The following is a 23,034-nucleotide window of genomic DNA, read 5'->3' as shown; positions in this document are numbered from 1 at the left end:
TATCATTGTGTTTTATTTACTAATATTGCTATTGGATAATACACCGCGTTCCCCGCCCCTGACATACGAACTCTCGTTCGTTTATTTTACGGGTGGTCTTTTCTACCAAAAAAAGCTGTCATTTTAATTATGTTAGCAACAGATCCTTAGATCTGGGCCCGGGTGCAGTTGCACCCATTGCACCCCACCTGTAATGCTTGGCCTGATTATATAGCCCTTTTCTTTCTCAAAGCGCTTTACAGGTAATGGATGATGGAACGGCAGCCATAGTGCGCCAGTACACCACACATCAGCTATCAGTGGGGAGAAGAGCAGAGTGAAGTCAGTTCATAGATGGGGGTTTTTAGGAGGCTGTGAATGGCCGGGACACATGAGTTAACACCAAATCTCTCATTTGGAGAAACACTCTGGGATTTTAAATGACCCTAGAGAGTCAGGATCTTGGCTTTACATTTCATCTGAAGAACAGCACCTTTTTACAGTGTAGTGTCTCCATCGGCATACTGGGGGATTAAAAGCCACTCAGACTGCATGGTGAGCGCCCCCTACTGGCCCCAATAACACCTCTTCCAGCAGCAACCTTTAGAGATAAGATAAGATCACTTTATTAGTCATATACAATTTCTTGTATTAGGAATTTGTCTTTTCGCATACCCCAGCTTGCTCTCCATGAGACACACAGACAGGGAGGGAAGCTGGGGGTCATAGCGCAGGGTCAGCCTTAGCCACAGTGCCACTGCTCCAACCATGCCTTTCCTAGATCTCCTATTGATGTACTGGCCAGGCTCACAGCTGCTTAGCTTCAGTGGGTTGCCAGTTATGAGTTTCATAGTGATATAGTTGCTCGTATATAATGATACTTTCTCCGCATACACTTTGAATAAGCATTTGGAAATATGCCTCCGTGGATCTGTTGGGCACAGTGTAAGGTCTGTAAAACAGCGGTGGTGGGCAAACACCAGTCCTCAGCGGTCATGGGATATTCTGATTTTCATTCCACTTGAGATTTCTGGTAGTTAATTGGACCAGTTTTTTTTCTTAAACCGAGTACGTTATGTGTTAATTTAAAAATAAGGTACAATGCAGACATGTACTGCCTTGGCAGAAGTTAAGATTATCTAGAACACAATATATCACTGTTTCATACAGAAAGAGTTTTTACCATTACTTCATTAAGACCCTTATGATGACAGCATGACACAAATCACAACAAAACCCACAGAACGCAAATTAAACACCAAAGCTCACTTTATAATGGTTCAGCAGTATGTCACATTAAAGGTACACAACGTTTTTCTTATAGCTACAGAAGAATCATTATTGTGCAACACGTTATTATTTTAATGGTCGAAAAACGTTTAAATGCGAAAAGCTCACAGAAAATTCAGACTTTTAACCACAGGTTGGTGAAAGAGTACGCACACGCTATAAGACCTTAAAAACTGCGGAATCTACAAAAATAAAATAGGGAAATATATAACACCGACGACGGGGGCTGGCTGGCTTTCGAATACTATGAGACAGATGTAAAAGAAAACGTTTCCACATTTTTATTCCACAATAAAAAAACGATGTTCAGAATTTGCAGCATTTCAAATCATTCCAGTCGGGAGGGAAAATGTTAAATCGTGACGTTGTGGACGCCCTGCCTCCATTGCACGGCCTCGGCGCCAGTGCGCATGCTCGGTAGCAGGCGGCGAAACGTTTGCGCTGTGAGAGGTCACGAACTCTGACCCTCCCTGGAGCTGCAGCTACCAGCAGAAACATACATTTTTATTTTAACATTCTCGGATACAGAAAACGAAACAGCCACACTGGGTAAGATTTTCATTTTTATAAACCGCAAATAAAATAGTGGACTACCTAAAATGCAGCAAAAAGGGAAATCTGTTTTCAAAAGGTAAAAGTGCATTAACTATAAGGGCAGATACATACATAACGACAGCGGAACTGCTCAAAAGGATGTTCTCAGATTTTTGCAAGAAACAAAACGAGGTCTTAGATTTCATTTGACGTATACTTCGCATCTTATGCTTCGGTAAAGTTGCACCCCGTCAAGGGTAAACATCGGCAATATTTGGTGTGGTTATACGGGTTTGCCATTTCCTTATTTTGTAACTAGCGGCTCCTGAATCGAAAATGAAATGAAATGTCCTTTTTTAAAAACAAGCAAGTACAGATTAAAATAAAGTCCAGATCCAAACGAATCGTATTACGGATTCGGTTTGATTTTTTTGTCTAATTGGAGTTAAATGAAGATTGTGGACTGGCGCCACATCCGAACCCATTACCTCCTGCACGAGCTGCTTTGCCTCTGAACCGACGGAACGGCAACATGCTTTAACCCTTCAATGTTGACCTTTCACCCACAGGAAAAAAAAGATGTTTCTTCCTCCATTTTGAATTTAAATAATTTTGTTTACCTAGGTTAAAGCAACGCCTGATTGCATCAAACAACGGGACGATAGCCCTCTGATGCAACTTTTAAAAATTACAAACATGGAGGTTGTCTGGTGCGCCTTTTGTTTTCCCTCCGTCTCACGAGTTCTCTTTGCAAGGCGGCTGTCGGCCAGCAGCCCCGCAGCTACAACATGATATGAATAGCACGAAGTGTTTAGTTATTGTGCCGTAATTCGGCTTTTACCGATTGTGTAAATTAGAAGAAACGTGCAAATTAGAACGGAGAAGTTAGGAGTCTGCAAGCCGGAGCAATGTCGGTACTGGCCTACATCCTGTATCCCAAGTCATTCTAGGAGTTCACCGTTAAGACGTTTTATCGTAGCCAGTTTTTCACTCCCTTTAAAATACAAAAAAATAGACACTCCTGGGTTGTATAAGAAATTTATTCGTGTGTTTTAATGGCACGGACTCTATGCAGCCATAGACAAGTGTTTGTAATCGCTTGTGTCTGGTGGCTCCGTGCTTCTGCCACCTAGAACATACTTTTTTTTTAAAGTGACAAAAACATATGGAAATTGGCAAAAATGTCCAAGGAAAGAAATAACTGAAGAGAAAATATTGTAGAAATAATTTGGAAATTCTAATTATGACAAGGATTTAAGATGCAGAACTGTTCAGTGCCGGCTCTTACAAGTAGCAGTGAAATTGATCGGTGTTGTACTGGTGCAGGCGCGCGAGCTACAAAGACCAAAGCTGTCATTTTTTAAACTTTTTTTTTATGTTACCAAGGCTGTTGTTCTGTCCTCCGCTGTTTTTCCTGGGCATCAGTTAACTAGCAAAACTCATTAAAATACCGTAACGGAACCGTTAGGGTAAAGGGAGCTGTGCTCAAAAGGTGCTGTCCAGTAAGGTTTCTAGGTCACATTAAATCTCCACCCTCTTAAGAGCAAGGGAAGACTTGGGGATTTTTAATGACCACAGAGAGTCAGGACCTCGGTTTTTCCCAGGAGGTCTCCCATCCAGGTAATGGCCAGACTGCTGAGCTTCAGTGGGTTGGCTGCTTGCTGACATACAAACTCCATTCAAATAGTACCATGGGATTGAACCCAGGGTCGGCCCCACTGCTGCACAGTAGCAATGCTAACCACTGCGGCACTATGCTGCGGTGTTGTTATATCTGTGGGCAAAATCTATTTCTCACAAGTATCTGACTTCACCCCCACTCTCTTCCCGTTTCTGTGATGGGTAATTTAACCTAATGGGTTTCCAGTAACATTAAAGGACATTAACGTTAATTCATTTATATACTACGAAAGTATTAGGCCCACATGTGCTTAATGGAACACTACAAAGTAGTATTTCGGAAAAAGTAAATTTATGTTCTGCGTTGAAAGGAGAAGAAACAAGACGCAACATTTCAGCTGTGGAGTCTTCTTCAGGTGTGAAGAACGCTCCACAGCCGAAACGTTGCGTCTCTTTCCTTTTCCTTTTCGGTATGTAATACATTTTTATCTGTTCCTTTGGAGCCTATGCATGCTGACACACACCTACTCAAAGTAGTATGTAAGCTGGTACATATGAGATACAAACCTAATCAAAACTTCTCTGTTAAAGTGATTTACATGACGCATTTCTACATATATTTGAAATACATAAAGATTATTTTTAATATGGTGATAGTTGGCATTACTAGTGTTACATTGCAGGTCTGTAAAATCTGTTTAGCTATACCCTGTCCTTATGAGTGACGTACCAGTTGCTGAAAATGACTGTTTCAAGCTGCACTCCCTTACAGGCAATCCACTTTGTTAAATATATTGTGGTATTTCATTTTACTGACATTAGGAAATTTGGCACTGGACGGTGATTTATTTTTCTCTGAAACTCTTTTTTCCATTTATGTACTTGGAGAAAATGTCAAAGTGCCTAATGTTGCAAACGACACCACAGCCGCAGTTTTGCAATAATAAACCTTTGCTTTACCAGACTATTAGGAGGGGAGGGGTGTCCAGTACTGCCAGATGTCTGTTAAATTACCAGTGAGATAGCCCAAAAAACTCATTTATGACAAAAATGTGTGTGTGTATATATCCTGTATAAATATCTTCTGTGTCATGTTTCAGTTTAACTGCATCTCGTTGTCTTTCATCTTGCGGATATCTGAAACACTTTGCTTTTTGTCACTATATTCCACCAGCATGTGAGCCTCGGGCATGCTAGATTCTAATTTTTCAATGAACTCTAATTTTTCAGTTATACACAGATTAACTCTGTATTGTTCTCAATACCCCGTGCAAGATGATGAATCGCACACATAAACAGGGAAACAAAGAGTAGTGTCCCTTTTGCAAACAAAACTCACCATTAACACATTTTGTCCATTAAATTTGCAGTTTCTTAAAGCAAGGGTTTACTGTATTGTTAATCCCAGCAAAGGGCCCTTCACAAACTGCATACTTCAAAAACTGTCCCTGTTTGCGTTTGGGCCATACACAAAGGATAAAAGCCTACAGACCGTTCTGTTTAACCATTTCTTAATTCCCTGTTGTATTTGCAGTAGCCTTTGTCAAAAAGTAGATCAAAACAATCAAACATTTTGAATAAATATTTACACAGTAAATGATTTGTTTTCTTTATAATGGCTTTCGATGGATACAATTATTATTGATGGATGTCTGGAATTGTCTAAATCAGTGGTTCTCAATCCTGGTGCTGAAGTACCCTTGTGGCTGGTTTAGACTTTTTATGGATTCAGTTTTGTGGTTTCAAGAATACCGTAAAGTACATTATTTCCAACAATTTCATCTCATAGAACTTTATGCAATTCTCTCCTCAACTTGCAAATTTTCTCCCTTTTTTCTGAATAAACATCCCTTGGTAGGTACTTTATTGATGACAATCAAACACAAATTGGATACTATATCACACAACTCCTACAATGCGTCTGTGTTTCTCATTCTGCTTAAATGCAATTAGTTATTTTTCAGTGAGCACACCTGAATGAGAGCAGTGGTGAAATTCACTCATCAGCACAGGGTTTGTACAGATTACAAATCTCATCTTTTTAAGAGCTAAAAGCAATTTTAAAAAAAAGGACTCAGACATTTTAAATAAATTAGCCTGTGTGTAAGAACCACAAGACAGAGAGATGTCCAAAGACCAAAACAGAGAACTGCAGTACAGGGGAGTTTTTGGAACATAGCCCAGAGTGTAGAAAAAAAGCCTAAACAAGCAGTAGGAGAAATTACTGATAGCAGTAAGCCCTGTTGAATAAGGACCCTGTTGAACCAAAAACCACCAGAGTTGGCAGGACTCCAGGCCTGAGAACCCCTGGTCGAAACGACTAATGTTGCTGATCTGGTACCTGACAAGGTGCAACAAAAACAGCTAAAGAGATTTTCCTGACCGGTCACTTCATTAAACATGCTACACAAGTGCCATTCAGAATTTGGGGTACAAAACGAAATTGCCTTTCTTCACCTTTTCCCTCAGCCTGTGTTGTTTTGATTACCTGCTACTGATAATAGGAAACATGGTTTCTGAAAGTATAGATACACCTTACCATTTTTGGAAAGCTACTCACTCTTCAGGGCTCCACTGAAAGTGCCAGATACAAATAAAAGATCACTTTTTTTTGTGTCTGTTTTGACATTGACCGCTTAAGAAGGTGAACTCTTTTTATTTACTAATTTAGAAATCACCCAAATCAAAAAGCTCTCAAGCACCAGAGGTGACATCTCCCCTCTTTTAACTGAATTTATTTGCTGTGTGAACGTATCAGATTTTTATATTAATTCCCATTTGTTTACACATTATAACGGAAAAACTGCAGAAGTCTGACTGTATCAGCTGAGGAATGTGCAATAGCCTTGGTACAGGCTGTGTGGTTCGGGTTTATATGAATATTTAAGTAAGGTGTACTAATAGAGTTTTTGCGCAGGTATTTCCATCCCATGGAGTTAATAACCAAGGGCTTGTAAAAGGACGACAAACAATGGACAGCACAGCGCAGAGAATACAGCTTGTTCCAGCAGAAGGTGGTGTGGCACTGGCTCATCGTATACAGGTAACATTATTATGTATTATGCTTCACACATAATTAAGGTAGCAGCAGTGTGGCATTTCTTTATCTTTTCTATACTAATGATTTTAATTCTTTTCTCCTACATATTCATTACGCACAAACAACTGTAGAAGGCATCATGTAATTTTAAAGTGTATTGATCTGATCCTTGTGTTTAGCTGCTCTGTGCATGAGAATTCCTTTCATTGTCAGTTATGGTGTCAGGTTTTTACGTTCGTGTTAAAAGAAACATTCTGAACTTGGAATGTTTGTCATTGATATGTTTGACTAAATTTGACCAACATTTGTTCGTCCCATATGAAATGTTGCTTTTTTAAAAATTAGTATTCTTTTTTTATTGTTTATTAATTTGCATGTTTTCTTTTTTAATTAATGGAGGTTGTTGGCTGGGAAGCACAATTTCAGAATAAATAATGTCTTTGTTTTGCAGATTGTCACAGACCAGCAGACAGGGCAGAAGATTCAGATCGTCACGGCACTTGACCAGGCCTCCGCAGGGAAGCAGTATATCTTAACGAATGCTGATGGCTCCACACCGGGCAAAGTTATCTTAGCTAGGCAGGAGCACTCTCAAGGAAAAGTCATCTTGGCGACTCCGGATGGGACTGGTGTCAACCAGGTGCTGTTCACTTCACCGGACTTGTCTACACAGCAGATCCAGGTATGATATTCAGTGATCACTCACAGAATATCCATTCATTCTTCCTCTTCTCTCTTTGTATATTACCTGGAGCAGTGGTTCCCAACCCCAGTCCCGATGACTCTCACACCTGTTGCTTTTTGTTTCAGCCGAGCCCTCAGCTACACAATCAAACCCTTCATTCATTTAATAATCAGATTAATCTGAATTCTTTATTTCCAGCTCTTAAACATATTAGAGCTGTAACGGTTGTATTTTGTAAGTGAAATCCAATCCTAAACTTGTGACTAGAAACGCAGATATTAAATATTTAATTGATGCCGACTTCTTAAGTCAAGTAAGACTTCAATTATCTAATTAAGGTGGGATTTTGTGAAAACTAGCAGGCGTGTGGGTCACCAGATTGGGAACCACTGACCTAAAGGGTGACTGAATTAAAAGGTACAAATGTAGCTGTTTTCAAGAACTCCCAATAGTGAGATATGTAATCTGTTTATTGCTCACATAAGGTTAAGAATTTGGATTGTAAATCCGTGAAATTTTGCTTTTGAAATCCATGTTTCTAGACTATTAGCTCTTTGTAGAAAGGTTAAGATGAGGTCTGGCCTAAGCCCTGAAGATGTGTTATAAAAGTTTCTTTTTATATACATGGGCATTGAGGAGAACTTTGCATGACCAATTTTATAGATGCATTTAAGGACAAGAATTTAGAAACTGAAAGAAACATTCATTTCCTAAGTTTGCAGTGCTTTTAGAGGATTGCACTGCAAGACCGGAGTGGGTATCTGAAGTTGACATTTGCTTGCATTTTAAAATACAGTTTTTTGTCTTTGAAACTGTTAGCTATGTGCTTTTGTCTACTTTTTTTCTCCCTATTCAAAAAGATAAAATAATTAACATAAAAGAGCTGAGCTTGGGGAATCTGTTTTTGTAATGAACAGGCTTCCAATGATTCAAAATTTGTATGTTCTGCTTCTGTTAAAAAATTAAAGGATCGGGTTTAACCTGTAGAAATTTCAGTGCACCATAACTGTATGTTTTGAAACTGTATGGGATGTACAGTACAAAAAAGTATATGGATTCTTAGGCTTCAAAGTTCAGAGATTTTGATAGTAATTACCCTCTGTTTTATCCTCCATGAATGCACATTGTCCTTTTAAAAGTTTCTTCTTTATTAGTGGCACTTTCTGATGTTGTTTTTTGGTTCTAGATTGTGACAGACACCGGGACAGTGGATCAAAGCTCTTCCAAGCCTATAGTTGAATACTGTGTGGTTTGTGGTGACAAGGCCTCAGGTACAGTTTAAAGCTTTAACAGCTTCAGTTACTACCACTGGGATAGAACGTTGCAGTCGTCATCCTTCTTTTATTTACCACCTCTCATCGTACATCACTTCAGAGGGCTTTGGAATAAAACAAGAGAGACACCCATCCACTTTCTAGTGATGGTTTACGGTAGTATTTGATGATTCTGACTGGTTTTCAAGTTTTCCACTGCCTTTGAATAACAAAGCAGAAAGTGTTAACAGTCTTAGTCTGAAAACGATGTGTAGTGTTTTATGCTGATGGCTTTGATTGGCTAGTACTGAAGATGAACTGTTACTATTAGTTTCTGTACTACGTCTCGTTTGTTTTTTTGTATTGCGTTGGGCTGATGGCCTGGCTGTTGTGGCTCCCTCCCAGGGCGACACTACGGGGCGGTGAGCTGTGAGGGCTGCAAGGGCTTCTTCAAAAGGAGCATCCGGAAGAACCTGGTGTACACCTGCAGGGGGACCAGGGAGTGCGTCATCAACAAGCACCACCGCAACCGCTGCCAGTACTGCCGCCTGCAGCGCTGCATTGCCTTCGGCATGAAGCAGGACTGTAAGGCCGCCTCTCAGCTCCCTGCTGCTTTCACATTCTGCCAGGTTCACGCAGGCAGTTTTACAAGGAAAAGTCAGTCGTTTCAGACCCCTCTAGCTGCAAAAACTAGGAGGAAAGGGGTTGACGAATTACCTTTTGATTATACTTCTTTCTGAGTCTGTTCATTTTATCATGTTCCCTGCCTTTGTATTTTAAGACACCTACCTAATATAAAAGTGTGTAGATTTTGGAGAATGTTCTGGAAGAAAAGGAAAAGTACATACTATCTTATCTACATAATGATGTCAACCGGGTGTCTCATAAGCTGCCACAATTTAATAGAGCAGCACCCTATTCAAAGACAAGCGAGAGAGCCGGCTGGTCATGTGCCTGTGTGGGAATTTGTTTTGCGGAAGTGACTGCTGTCAGTGTCGTCGTCAGTTAGTCACTAGCTCCCGAACTGGCCTCCTCTGGTACGTAACTGATCTCGTGTTCATGGCAGGTAGAGTGCGTTGTAAAATCCGATTGCCTGTCCATAGAGTAGGAAGTAAAATGGAGCTGCCTTTGTAGTCCGTGAAGCAGCCAGGAAACCAGTGAATGAGGGTTGCAACCTGAGACAGAGTCTGTTGTGTCGCATCACCACCCTGCTAAAAGAACAGGATACGGGTCTTCCCAACTGGCAGCTGTTACAGCACAAAATACCTCTTGAGAAGCTTTGGGAATTTTCTGGAATGTGCTATCCCTGCACTTTCCTCAAGCTGGTGTAGGATTAAATGCTTTGAGGCTTTATACAATGAGCACACCACTGATCCTGAGAAGGTGGTTTAGGGTCCCGTTTTATTGAATTATGGCAGCTTATGTGACACACAGCTGACATCATTATGTAGTATCTGGTCTTCCAGAATATTCTTCAAAATATACATACTTTTCAATAATTCTATTGTAGTTTTTGTTAAACCATTTTTATATACAATCGCTTGTTTTTGATTGATTTTGAATTATGGGGAAAAATGATCGTTAATTAAACTTATTTGCATGAAATGGAATTGTGACTGCGGTATAATGCTGAGTTGCCTCAGACATTTGGATTACAGCCCTTTTCTGTGTGCTGTACCTCTTTACTTCTAGCTGTGCAGTGTGAACGGAAGCCTGTGGAAGTTTCCAGAGAAAAGTCTGTGAACTGCGCTGCCTCCACTGAAAAGATTTACATCAGGAAGAATCTCTGCAGTCCCCTGGCTGCTACACCCACGTTTGTAACAGACAAGGAGACTGCAAGGTACATGGATACTATTTATAAAGTCAGCAAGTTCTTGTTGTGCAGTAGTTTTCTTAAACCTTTGTTTAAATCGGTTTCATTCTTAAAAAAATAGGTCTACAAGTTTGCTGGAGTCGGGAATGCTTCTGAATATTCAACAGCCCTTCACAAAGGCTGACAGCACTGAGATGATGACATCCCCTGATAAGGTATTAGTTCTCCTTTCTCTCCAGCTCCCACTGGTGCAGTTGTTTCCTGATGGGTCTAAAACAGACTCATTTTTGTTCAAATGGTTATTTCTTTCATAAAAATGACAGCTGTCAACATGTAATTAATACATTTTATAAGTGATTAATCTACGAAAGTATAAGTCTTTTTCATGCTTTTATAAATAATACACTGTAACCTGGAAATACAGTTTCTGAGATTGAGCTAAATTCCAGAACAGAAATGAACATGAAGCCTTAACCGCATTGCAAAACAGTCCTGCTCTGTCCAAAGAAGAGTATCAGTTCCAAAGCATTGAGAAAGCTGGCAACTGTCAAATACAATCCAGAGAATAAGAGTGGAAATTGCATGGAAGTAAATTTAAGACTAAAACCAAGTTGCGCTTTTGATACACAAAGGCCTATGGGAGCCTGGCTCAAGCCACCAGGCCATGTTGTTAAATCTGATACCCTTTCTTCTTTCAAGAAACATCTAAATGGACCAAATGGCCACCTCTGGTTTGTAACCTTTCTTAGGTTCTCATATGTGATTTTTGGCTCCATTACCTACGGGTAGTCTAACAAGCAATTTGTTGTCAGCAGTGCTGAACACTTTGTAGCCTGATATGTTAAGATCCCAGAAACTTAGCAAGGCTGGAACTGGCCAGTACTGGGATTAGAAATAATGGGATAAAAAGGATTGCTAAGAATAACAAAGTTGCTCCTGGAAGTGGTATTAGTGGACTGCTAGATGATACTCTTCCCTGTGTTAGAATTTCCAAATCAATGCCCGGGTTCGCTGACTTGACACACGTCTGTAAGGGGTGCCATTGTTTCAATGAGTCGTTAAACCAAGGCCTTGGGGACTTGGTCTTTAAAGATACCTTGGCTCTTTTCAAAAGAGTAGGGGGTTAACTGTTGCTAGTGGCGTGACTAAATTCCATTTTGGTCTCATACATCTGGCCTTAATGAAGTTCCCGGTGAGGTATTTTTTCACTTCAGCACCTGATCTTCCGCATAGTGGGACTAACGGTGTGTAATGGCCGCTGTTCTCCAGTGGTGGATGGAGTGGGTGCCTTCTTTTATGGAACCTTCGGCATGAAAGGTGCCATATCAAAGTGTTGAATTATTATTATGATGTATTAATATTTATTGTGCTTTCTTGCAGAGTGACCTGTGTCAAGGTGATTTGAGCACCCTTGCTAATGTGGTGACATCACTTGCCCATCTCAGCAAAACAAAAGAGATGAGTGACAGTAACACAGACCTGTCAGTGATAGAGACACTAAGTAATGGAGATAATTCAATGACTGAAATTCAGACAGAAGAACAATCCAATGATATTACAAGGTTTGTCTTTTTTCTCAATGTAATTATAAAGTAAAATGGGCATGTGTTATTATGGCAGTGAAGAGTTTATCCTCTTATCGCTAACTTATTGCAATGCTGAACACTGCGCCGCCCTGCCCCCTCAGTAGCATTTCTCACAAAGTGTGAGTAGAACACAGTGGTGGGGATTTGCATCAGCTTTACATGGCTTTAAAGAAAGAAGCAAAGGGCAGTTCTGCTCTGACCCTCAGGAAGAACCTAATTTCTTCTTTCGACCCTTCAGTGCAGAAGTAGCATTTTCCTGTTTCGTGGTGCATATACATTCCATGCTGCCAAGTGTACCTGAGCTTTGAATGCAGGTTTACTCATATGTTCCTTTTTAATGCATGATTATTATTTTTGTTGTTGTAAAGCTTATGCTCTTCATCCTTTTTAGACTTTTTGCAAATGCCGATACCACAACAGTGCGAACCTCTTTGCAGTTGGCTTCACTTTTCTGTAAATTATATTTTTATATCGAAAGCTGTGCCTACAGGTTTACTTGTAAGCTGTTATCCCTGTGTGTACCATTATGTAACTGAAAGTATGACTTTACCTTAGTTAAAATATGTATTTGACCTAAAAGGAGGTGTTATTTTCTCCTGGCTACAGAGCATTTGATACACTAGCAAAGGCCCTGAATCCAGGAGATCACCCTCAGGGGGAGCACATAGAGACGAGTATGCACCTGGTGTCAGGAGACCAGTCGGGGAGTGTGGTGGAAATAAATGGCCCTCTCTTATCTGATGTTCACGTGGCTTTCAAGGTAAATGTAGTTGCAGTGATGTCTACAATATTTTTGTGAAACTAATGATTTTGTCAGAATGATGCAAACCGCACGTTTCTGTACCTTTCCCCCTCTAGCTTACCATGCCTTTACCCATGCCGGAGTACCTCAATGTGAATTATATCTGTGAGTCTGCTTCAAGGCTGCTGTTCCTCTCCATGCACTGGGCTCGCTCCATCCCTGCTTTCCAGGCACTGGGGTGAGTCATTCTCCTTTAGAAATGCTCTCATTGACACAAGCTGAATTTTGACATCACTTACGGTACTTCATAGAACTTTCTGAAAATTGCTTAAGTCTCCGAAAAAGCAGGGTGTTCAACATCACCTTCTCTATTTTCAATGATTTTCTCTGTAATCTGAGCTTGATTGAATATTTTCGGAATTCGGATTTTTACACCACAATCTGTAAATAAATAGACTGGTTTAATAGTGTTTCTCACGACTTTTATGATCTTCCTACTTCCTACTACTAATCTTCCTACTGAAGTAAGCAATTCTATGAGAGGAGAAAGGTGATACAGTTATTGCATCTAAAAGTGTTATGTTGATTTCCTGTGAACCAAAAAAAGAATCGATTTAATGTTCCATCTGTTTCTTCCCATGTGCAAATGCAAGTAAATTGCATTTTCCCATTTTGCTCACTAAAGTCAGTCTACTAAAGAAAAACACATTTTGCTCCTCTCTGATTACCATTACATTTTTCAAAAACTAAAAATGAAATAACAGCATTTTCTGTGTGTTGTTGTTGTTGTCCACAGACAGGACAGTGACATAAATCTGATGAAGGCTTGCTGGAATGAGCTCTTTGCTCTTGGCCTAGCACAGTGTTCACAGGTGATGAACGTGGCCACAATTTTAACTGCTATTATCAACCATCTCCAGAACAGTTTACAGGAAGGTGAGTGGTTTTGAGTGTGAATCACTTCAAAAGTTTTTTAAACACGTTTTGAGGAAGTACATTCATTTGCTATATAACCAAAGTTTGACATATCGATTTTAACTCAAGCTGTAAAGGACGCATTGCACATTACATACCAGGAGAATTTATTTAAACTGTAAAAAAGCAGCCCAGCATTTAAGAGCACTCCACAGTCTAACGCTCAATTCACTGTGCAGTGTAAAACGTGGTAGCATTTGTAAAGTATGTAGGAGAACGCCAAGGCTGAATATTATGTGCCTGTCCCCTGTCACCTGATGCTTTTACCAGAAAGACTAAAATAAATTCTACCAAATCCAATGTTAGGAAAAGGTTTTATTTATTAATGAGTAGCAAGACAAATGTTGCCCATTGAAGAAGAAGACAGGTATTTTTTTAAATTATTAATAATGTGAGAGAGGGCAAGAGTGGGATGGTGGGGAGGGGTGTCAGAGGAGTGAATTTGGGAAGGTAATTATGCTTTCTAAGCAAATGAAAATGTCTTTGATAACTTGAGGGAGAAAGGGATTCACACTGGTGTTATGAATGTTTCAGTGGGAAATGAGAATCGGGCACAGGTTTGCGTACGGTGTTCTTTCTCCATGGCACGAGTCTGTTAAGGCATGGGGCTCCTTGCTGCAATATTGAAAGCTTGTATCACATAAACGTTCAGGAGGCAACAATTGCTCATTGAAACAAAGCCCTATAAAATACAATGCCCAAAGAACCGAGAAACATGAATTCTGCATATTCATGTAGGTGTTTAACTGTGAAGTTTCAAAATGGGAACTGTTTAAGATGCATTTGTTGGCTTATCAGGTATTTATCACATGCTGTGTGAGCATGGTGATAATGATATAAAATGATTTCTATGTTTAGAAACATTAACAGTCATTCATCTTGTCTGTTTGCACATGATAAAACATGCTTGTTCTACTCAAACTTTGTCAGAAGCAAATACCTCTTTAAGGTAGTGCTTTTCAGTCAATCATCATTCATTGATGGGTTTTTTTTCCCATTGTGACTTTGATAAGGTTTTGTAGGCATAATCCAGTTAGCACAATAGATCTGAGTATTGCTATATTCTCAATCTAAACTTTCAAATTACAAGACACGGGGCTGTTACATCTTTGCTGGTAAAAGCTTATTTTCCTGTTTCTTTGCTTTGTAGTTTCTCACAAACCCCTGTTTCTCTTTGACAGATAAACTCTCACCAGAAAGGGTGAAGATTGTAATGGATCACATCTGGAGAATGCAAGAGTTCTGTAACAGTATGGAAAAACTGTCTCTTGATGCTTATGAATATGCATATTTAAAAGCAATTGTTCTGTTCAGCCCAGGTAAGAGACTTTTGCTATTGTAGAAAATAAGTGTCTTTCTTTCAAAGAACACCAAGAAGTTAAAATTATGCAAACTAAAATCTACCATGATTAGGATATATTCAGTACATATTCTGTGGTGGTAGGGTGTACGTTTTGCAAAGCATCTTGAGACTTGCATTAAGTCAGTACTTCACTTCCAATCTCAAATCCAATTTCAATTTAAAATCTTTATAGTGGTATTATTTATTATAGTAGTTTCCATTGTATAATCAAGTAGCCTCAGGCAAGTATAAATCTAAAGCAATATGAGTTCCATACATTGGAACCTATAGGGATCTATAGGGCTGTATAAATGCTATTATTATTATTATTATTATTATTATTTATTATTATTATTATTATTATTTATTATTATTATTTATTATTATTTTGTTGTTATTAATGATGATAATAATATTAATTAGGCTGACATTCTGTTCAGTTTTTCATTAATATTTTTTCCTCTTATAAGTTCACCTAACGTATCCCATTCATTTGTTTTTGGTAGATCATCCTGGTATAGACAATATATTACAGATTGAAAGGTTCCAGGAAAAAGCCTATATGGAACTGCAGGACTATGTCACACAAACATACCCAGAAGACACTTACAGGTGAGTCATTTTAGCATTGGTGCCTGTTATTAAGAATAAAAAAAGAAGAAACAAAACTACATTTTAAAAAGTACTGTATTCATTACTATTACCATTTGAATGATCTGTTCATGTACAGATGTACAGAGAGAGGATATAAGAAATACAGCCAGTATACACAGTAGAGAGACACCCGTGGTACACATGGAACGTAGCCTCAAGATAGAATGGAGGTGGAGGCTGCTCTTTGTACAAATGTACACCGTTAGTGTAATTAATAACATTAATGTGCTGCTTGTAATGAGCAATGTTTTTCTGCAGGCTATCAAAGCTGCTCCTGAAGCTGCCAGCACTGAGACTGATGAGTGCAGCAATCACAGAAGAGCTGTTCTTTGCTGGCCTCATCGGCAACGTGCAGATTGACAGCATCATCCCCTACATTCTGAAAATGGAGTCCACCGACTACAACAACCAGATTATCACCTCTATAGAGTAAACTGAGCTTGACGAAAAGGCAAAGGCCCTTCATTTTTACAAAAATATACAAATTGTGGGGATACAACTTCTCAGAGATATCAGCAGATTAAGATTTAAGAATTCATATTGGCCTGGATTTTACTTTCAAATGTTTGATTGCCAGTAGCCTGGAGTGTGTTTTTTTTTTTGTTTGTGCAGGTGCATTTTGTATGTGAATAAGTAGAAAGTGTATCGCTGTACGAAGAATATTCTGTTACATTTAAGGTGGTCTCCTTTCTAATTAGTTGGATGTTGGATTTTTTTGTCAAGATTTCATTTTTGGATTCTTGTATGCTTGTTTGAGTTTGAGAAAGTGTACAGATTACAACCTTATTTCTAAAATCTTTATCCCATCTAAAGGAAATTAGTGCTTAAACTGTAGCTTGCTCTGGACATGACCTGAATGTGGTGCTTTATGTGTGTATATATATAAATATGTATATTAAAAATCAGGGACCATTACTTGTAACCTCCCATTATCTCTGGAAATATATTAATGTACTTAAAAATATTAAATTGATTAAAGGTATTTTCAGACGGTATCGCAAATGCACTTTAAAATCAGTTGCTCTTTTTATAGTGGTATTAATGGGTAGGCAACATATTTTCCATTATGTTTAATGATCATCTGTACATTATACTGCCTTGTACATCTTTTTAAATTAACAGCTATTTCCACTCAAAGACACTGTATTACACAAGTAAAATGAGTTGTTACTCTTCTAGCACAAGTAGGTATTGGGCAGAAAATGTGTTTTTATTACTCCAGGAAAGACGAGTCAATTATGGAAAAAGGTGTTATTATTTTAAAATGTATTTTGTAACTGATTACAAAAGGTTTTGTCCAGAACTGTTTTTGCACAAGTTGCTGCAGTTCATGTTGGAATGCTTGCTGAGCAGCTCAGCGCTGCCTTTTAAAGGAAGCATTTTCTTTAACGCTTCTTACTGTGTGTTAAGTTATATTGTAGAGCATCCCCACAGACCGACACCCTTTCCATTTTTAAACTCAACATTTTTATTGAAATGTGATAGCAATTTGTGTAGTTTTATTTTTCTTAAAGTGTCCTGCTGCATTGCGCTGCAGTGAAATGACTTATCAGGGCTGTTAAAAAACTGAGTTTTATCCAGTACCCTGCAATCTGAAAACCTGGCCTAGGTTCTGTGTTTTAGAAAGAGGTGTGCTGTGGTTTTCTGAAGTACGGCATTGCGCCTGCCTATCCTTGCCTTTTGGGATCTAGAAGGCCGGTGGACACCAGGATATATGATAAAAAGTCTCTCCCTTAGCCCAGTGAGGCCAAATGATGCAAGATGTGTGCCATGTTAATGTTTCAGATCTAGCAAAAAAAAGCCAGTTCATCTGCTGTAATAAACATAGTAAATGTTAACTGTATCTTGAAAATTATACTAGAGCAATGAGAAAGTTGGAAAAATACTTGTGTAACCATTGTAAGAAATATCATTTTTTTCACAAGTTTCAAAAGATTTGCATTTAAATACACATTTTTGTTTTCCTGGAAGAAAACGTCTAATGGAATAGAGTTTGGTTAATAGTGGAGTATTCGGTCAGTATAGTGCTTTGGGGGGTTCTGTGTTTATTAAGGATTTCTGACATTGTTAACTGTATTAAAGTAGGTGATTCATGTTTTTTTTTCCTTGCATTGTTTTTGTTTATTGTAAAAAGGATAATGTAAACGTTCAATTTCAATTAGATATGTAAATGGCATTTTCTTTTGATTTTTAAAAATATAACATCAGCTTTTTTTTCTTATCTGTACTGTAGGCTACATTATTGAAATTATTTTATTTTAGTTTTGTAACCTTAATTTGTCATGTATAACAAAGTCACATTTCGTTCTCATTAAAAAATAGAGGTTATAAGATAAAGTTGGTTTCCAATACTGTATTAAAAATAAATATGCAGGTTGTACTTTGTGGAATGTGTTGAGTATAAAGACCATTAATGATACAATTAGACATTAAATAAGATTTCTTTTTCACTGCACCAGCTTTTTCTGAAATCAGCCAATGGCAATTTTGTAAGGGGTATTTGGAATTGACTTTATTAAATGTTTTATTTAAAGTGTATTCCAGTGGCGTTTCTGGCAAAGGTCTGCTATTGAAGAGTAGAGTTAAATTAAGGTTTAAATTAATTCACTAACAAAAAGCTGTAACTTGGTACTTTACTTAGCTTTGCATAAACATGAATTTTCCTCTGCCTTCACAAATTCTTTTGAAACTGAGAAACTTCTCTTTGCCTACAGGACATACTCATTAGGGTTAACAAACACATTGAACAGAAGAAACATTTAAAAAAGAATATATTAAAAGTAACAAAAATGAATTTGATGAATTACAAGAGTTTGGGTTTTACATACATAAAGGCAAAATATTCTGTGACATTTAAAGATTAGCTTCAGAAATGTTGGAATGGAAAAAGATTATCTAAAATCAGTTTAATCAAAATATCAAATGCAGTGTTTTTTTAGTCTGGGCTTGTAAATAGTTTCACCTCCTATCACTAACATCACGTTTTGATCAATTACAAATAATGCATTTTGTTTATCAAAGGAACGTTTTATTCAAAACTGCAAAGATTGAACTGAAAACTGTTATATGTAAAGGAGGTTGAATGTCAGTAAAACCGGTAAGGAAAAGTTGACGGTTTACTTATTTACCTAAGTACTCAGCCTCTTACATCAGTGGAAGAACTTGGTGGAAACGCTTTTGGCAGCAATCACTGCTGAGTGTTTGGGCAGGTCTCTATTGGCTTTATACAGTGGGGTGGTGTAATGCTTTTCCATTCAGCCTGGCAAAATTGCCATTTTTTACAAGCTCATTGGGGATCATTGATGAACTACATTCTTCAAGTCTCACCATAAAGCTTGTATCGGACTCAAGTCAGCATTTTGACTAGGCCACTCAAAGCCATTCACTCTTTTTGTCAAATTATTCCAGTGTGGCTTTGGCCTTGTACCATGGGTAATCACCCCTTTGAAATGTGAATTTTCAGTGCAGTTTTAGATTCCTGGTTGATTCAAGAAGGATTATTTCCCAGAGGATTCCTCTGTGGTGTGCTCCACCTATTTTCCTCTCTGTACTGACAAGCTTCAAATTTGTTAATCATGAATCGGAAGCATCCCAGAACCATGATGCTGCCGCAATGCTTGACAGTTGTCAGCAGCCGGAAGTTGCTTTGCATTTAGAGTAAAAAAAAAGTCTGTCGCAAACCCAACAAAGCACACCACTCATTCAAGCTATTTTTCAGTTTACGCTCTTTTCTCGCCATTAACCCACACAGACCCACTTTTTATAGCAACATAGCAACGATTTTTTTTATTGTCCCTCTTTGTTGGCATAGTATCATAACGACTACATATACACGTATTCGACATTCTGCTAGGAACCATTGTTTCGAGCGCCCTAGTTTTCCTGCGGATGTTTTTACAGAGAACAAAGTTCCTACCGTGTCACGGCTAATTCCGTCTGAACATGGCGGAGTACTTGCAGGTTGTTCGGAGGGCTGTGGGACAGTTGCGAGGTCATGGGGGTGTTCGCGGTGCTATTTTGCAATTACTCAGGTTAAAGATCTTTATGATGCATTTTCTTACAGCTAAATAAGAAAGTTAAGTGCTAAGATTGCAATAATAATAATAATAATAATAATCTAATAACCTTATAATTGACCTTTTCTAAGGCTTGAGTGGTTGTTGCTATGTAGCTAATAAACCAATATTGATGTATTTCTTGATTTTTAATAACACCATTCCTAGGAAACCGAGAAATGCCAATTTTGCCACACAATTGTGTCTTTTAGGTGGTGTTGGTGGACGCGATGGATTGATTCACTTGTCGGTTTCATGAACAACATAGCTATAACTTGTACTGAGAAGCGTTCCAATTAAAACTGTATACAAGCTCTTAGCCGAGACCAATGTGAATACTAACCGTTTACGAATAAAAAAAAAAATCTGTCAACCTAGTTAGGGTTAATGAATTCTGGATTTTGAAGCTTTTTTTTACATTGCCTGCAGCTAATGCATTAAATTGTAGTGTTATGCTTTACAGAGTAAACGATATGAAGACTGGAACTCTTGTTGGAGTAGACAAATATGGGAACAAGTACTATGAAGACAATCGGTACTTCTTTGGTAAGCCCAGAACTGTGCAGCTTTTTGTCTAACCGACTCACAGACATGCCTTGTCAGTAAAATAATAAGAAATGTTTAGTCTGTAAAGAAAAAATAGTGAGAGAGGAAATATTTTTAAGTATAAATCTATGAAATAAGAAAAGGCTTGGCCGGACAAGTTGTATTTGCAGGTTATGTGGATTCCTGAAGCTTCAGGATGCATGTAGATGTATAATGTTTGGCATGGTTAGTTAGAATTGCTGCCTGGCCTCAATTCTGGACCTCACATCCTATCTGCATGGAGCTTGTTTTCCCCATGTTCACATGGGTTTCCTCTGACTGCCCTGGTTTCCTCCCACAGTCCAAAGACATACTGGTAGGTTAATTGGCTTCTGGGAAAATTGCCCCTGTTGTGTGTGGCTGTGTGTGCCCTGAAGTGGACTGGTGTCCCATCCAGGGTGTATCCTGCCTTGCACCCATTGCTTGCCAGGATAGGCTCAGGCTCCCCTGTGACCCTGTACTGGATGAAGCGGTTAGAAAATGGATGGATGGGATGCTTCCTTCTTTTGGGTGGGGGTCTGTATTTGAGAACTATTCTTTTAATTTCGAACTAAAACAAGGACCAAATCTTGTTCAGGTGACAGCTGGAGGATGAGCAGAGAGCATCTCTCTTTAGGAAGAACCTGTACTATGCTCCTTATTTCCTATTCTGTCCATTAAATGTGTATTGTTCCAATTGAAAATAAAAGTCTTTACTGTAACCCAACAAGGTATGGGTTTCAATCCTCACAAGCATATCAGCTGTAAGATGGAATCTCCTATTATGTGAAAGTAGGGGTATTTCTTTTATTCTTTTTTCTGTGATTTAGGTCGCCACAGATGGGTGATTTACACTGAAGAAATGAACGGGAAAAAAACTCTCTGGGATGTAGATGGTAGCATGGTCCCCCCTGAATGGTAATTTAGCAAACAAGACTCTCTTTTCAGTGTGTTTTAGACTGGTGTTTAAATATGAAGGGGGTTAAGATCCATTTTGTTTGCCTTATCAAATTGTTGACGGCTGTATCCAATCCCACAAAAGGCCATGGTATACTACAATTCAACACTTATCTTTCGGCATTCAAAAAGTCTTTCAGTGAATTACATTGCACAGTCCTTGCCCCTCAGTATATCAATTTGTTGGTCTATTTTGATCTTTTGAGGATAACAAAAATCACAATGTAATTATCTCTGTGAGGCCTGGAGTCATTCATCAACCTTTTTTATATTTCCTAATCTGTTGATTGAGAAATGCTTTTAAATCAAGCGCTAGTCCAAAAAAGCCATCTTTAGACTTCTGTTGGGAGCATGTAGGTGGAGAGGTGAGAGAGCCCGATTTTGGGAACGTCCTGTTCCATGATGATGATAATAATAATAATAATAAACTTTATTTTATATAGCGCCTTTAAAGGTGGCTTCTTAAAGCGCTTTACAGAATGACAACAACAATAACTAAAAAGAATACACAAGATAAAACACAATTACAATATACAGAGGAGACCGTGGATGGTGGTACTAAGAAAAGCAGAGGGGTGAAGAATGGAACAAGTTAAGTAACGGCTCTTCTAAAGAAAGGTTTTGAGTCTGAATTTGAAGGAGTTTAGAGAAGGTGACTCTCTGATATCCTTGGGCAAAGAGTTCCAGAACTTGGGGGCATAACAGGAGAAGGCCCTGTCACCCATACAATGAAGGCGGGCTTGGAGGACAGATAGGAGAGCAGAATTAGAAGAGTGTAGGTTGCGAGATGGGGAGTAGGGCAATAATAGTCCAGACAGGTACTGAGGTGCCAAGCCATGCAGAGCCTTGTAGGTGAGCATGAGGATTTTAAAGTCCACACGGAATTTGACAGGAAGGCAGTGCAAGGACTCCAGGATGGGAGTAATGTGATCATTTGCACTAGACCTGGTCAGGATTCTGGCTGCTGAAATTGGACATACTGCAGTTTGTTCAAAGTAGATTTAGGTACCCCAGCGAGTAGAGCATTACAGTAGTCAATTCGAGAGAACACAAATGTGTTGATCAGTTTTTAAGCCGCAGTTAGTGATGGTATAGGGCACAGTCTAGCGATATTTCTGAGGTGAAAAAAATGATGATGATGTGAGACACAGCCGGTCTGTACCACACGGGGGAGCTCTTTACTTTATTCACACCCACGAATACAGCAAACTCAGGTTTCCTCCTTGTCATTTTCCTTTCTACAGGCATCGCTGGCTGCACTCCATCTCTGACGACCCACCAACAACGCACCCTCCAGTCCCCCGCAAGTTTATCTGGGAGAACCACAAGTTTAATGTGAGTGGCACACCAGCCCAGTATGTACCTTACTCCACCACCCGCAAGAAGATTCACGAGTGGGTCCCTCCACAGGTATCCAGCAGGGGTGAAACTGTATAGCTGGAACAAGAACTCTTATTTCCAAATGTCCTCGCTGATACTCTGTTCTTCGCAATAAGTGTGATGTCTCATAACGATAATAAAGTTACAATGAAGCTGTGTGACTGATTCTTCTAGTTACTCTTCTGAAAAACATTTTGGGAGACCCCTTGCAAGTAACTTATGAGATATATTAGTAGTGATTTAAAAAAGATTTTCAGTGCCGTTTCTTGCACATTATATTCAGGGTCTTTCCAGGGAAAAACACCTAAATTCCATATAAATTTAAAATAGTGATTAGATCCCTAAATAAAGGCAATGTTCATTTGGAGCAGCATTTAAGGATAACTTTTAAATATTATGTAATATACTGATTTTCCTACAAACAAAAGTTCTCTCAGTTCCTGTAGTTGTTCACATTCAAAATATGTGGTCATATTGAAACAAACATTTCCTTTCATTACTGTGATAATGTTACACAGTACTAAATTCTGCTAAATAATCAACTGAAATTTTCTTACCAGTATAA

General features: G+C 38.7%; 2 protein-coding genes across 3 annotated transcripts; both read left to right on the top strand.

Annotated features, from left to right (window-relative positions):
- The first annotated feature begins 1,678 nt into the window (after positions 1 to 1,678).
- nr2c1 (nuclear receptor subfamily 2, group C, member 1) lies at positions 1,679 to 17,898 on the top strand. 2 transcript variants are annotated; one of them, XM_088645251.1, is made up of 14 exons: positions 1,679 to 1,818; positions 6,341 to 6,466; positions 6,915 to 7,145; positions 8,335 to 8,419; positions 8,807 to 8,986; positions 10,094 to 10,241; positions 10,336 to 10,429; positions 11,595 to 11,776; positions 12,407 to 12,560; positions 12,659 to 12,780; positions 13,339 to 13,478; positions 14,699 to 14,836; positions 15,366 to 15,471; positions 15,772 to 17,898. In XM_088645251.1, the coding sequence occupies exons 2-14, from the start codon at positions 6,395 to 6,397 to the stop codon at positions 15,944 to 15,946; spliced, it is 1,827 nt and encodes a 608-aa protein (XP_088501377.1). In that variant the 5' UTR covers positions 1,679 to 1,818; positions 6,341 to 6,394; the 3' UTR covers positions 15,947 to 17,898. The 2 variants fall into 2 exon arrangements, with proteins under 2 accessions (XP_088501377.1, XP_088501378.1); XM_088645252.1 differs by lacking the exon at positions 1,679 to 1,818 and adding an exon at positions 1,865 to 2,038.
- Positions 17,899 to 19,384: 1,486 nt separating this feature from the next.
- ndufa12 (NADH:ubiquinone oxidoreductase subunit A12) lies at positions 19,385 to 22,627 on the top strand. The gene is made up of 4 exons (XM_088645253.1): positions 19,385 to 19,544; positions 20,032 to 20,114; positions 20,963 to 21,050; positions 22,334 to 22,627. Exons 1-4 carry the CDS (start codon positions 19,456 to 19,458, stop codon positions 22,524 to 22,526), a joined length of 453 nt encoding a protein of 150 aa, XP_088501379.1. The 5' UTR covers positions 19,385 to 19,455; the 3' UTR covers positions 22,527 to 22,627.
- The last annotated feature ends 407 nt before the right edge of the window (positions 22,628 to 23,034 follow it).

Source organism: Lepisosteus platostomus, chromosome 9 (assembly GCF_059453375.1).
Source record: "Lepisosteus platostomus isolate fLepPlt1 chromosome 9, fLepPlt1.hap1, whole genome shotgun sequence".
Classification (NCBI taxonomy): Eukaryota; Metazoa; Chordata; class Actinopteri; order Semionotiformes; family Lepisosteidae; genus Lepisosteus; species Lepisosteus platostomus.
Note: the sequence above shows the minus strand (reverse complement) of the source record. Positions and strands in the feature narration are given on the sequence as shown.

Bases quoted from the DNA above. Each gene is read 5' to 3' on its own strand.
- nr2c1 (XM_088645251.1), top strand. From the start codon at position 6,395: ATGGACAGCACAGCGCAGAGAATACAGCTTGTTCCAGCAGAAGGTGGT. The intron at 6,467-6,914 runs GTAACATTATTA...TTTGTTTTGCAG, and splicing joins CACTGGCTCATCGTATACAG to ATTGTCACAGACCAGCAGAC. The intron at 12,781-13,338 runs GTGAGTCATTCT...TGTTGTCCACAG, and splicing joins CCTGCTTTCCAGGCACTGGG to ACAGGACAGTGACATAAATC.
- ndufa12 (XM_088645253.1), top strand. From the start codon at position 19,456: ATGGCGGAGTACTTGCAGGTTGTTCGGAGGGCTGTGGGACAGTTGCGA. The intron at 19,545-20,031 runs GTTAAAGATCTT...TATGCTTTACAG, and splicing joins GCTATTTTGCAATTACTCAG to AGTAAACGATATGAAGACTG. The intron at 21,051-22,333 runs GTAATTTAGCAA...TCCTTTCTACAG, and splicing joins AGCATGGTCCCCCCTGAATG to GCATCGCTGGCTGCACTCCA.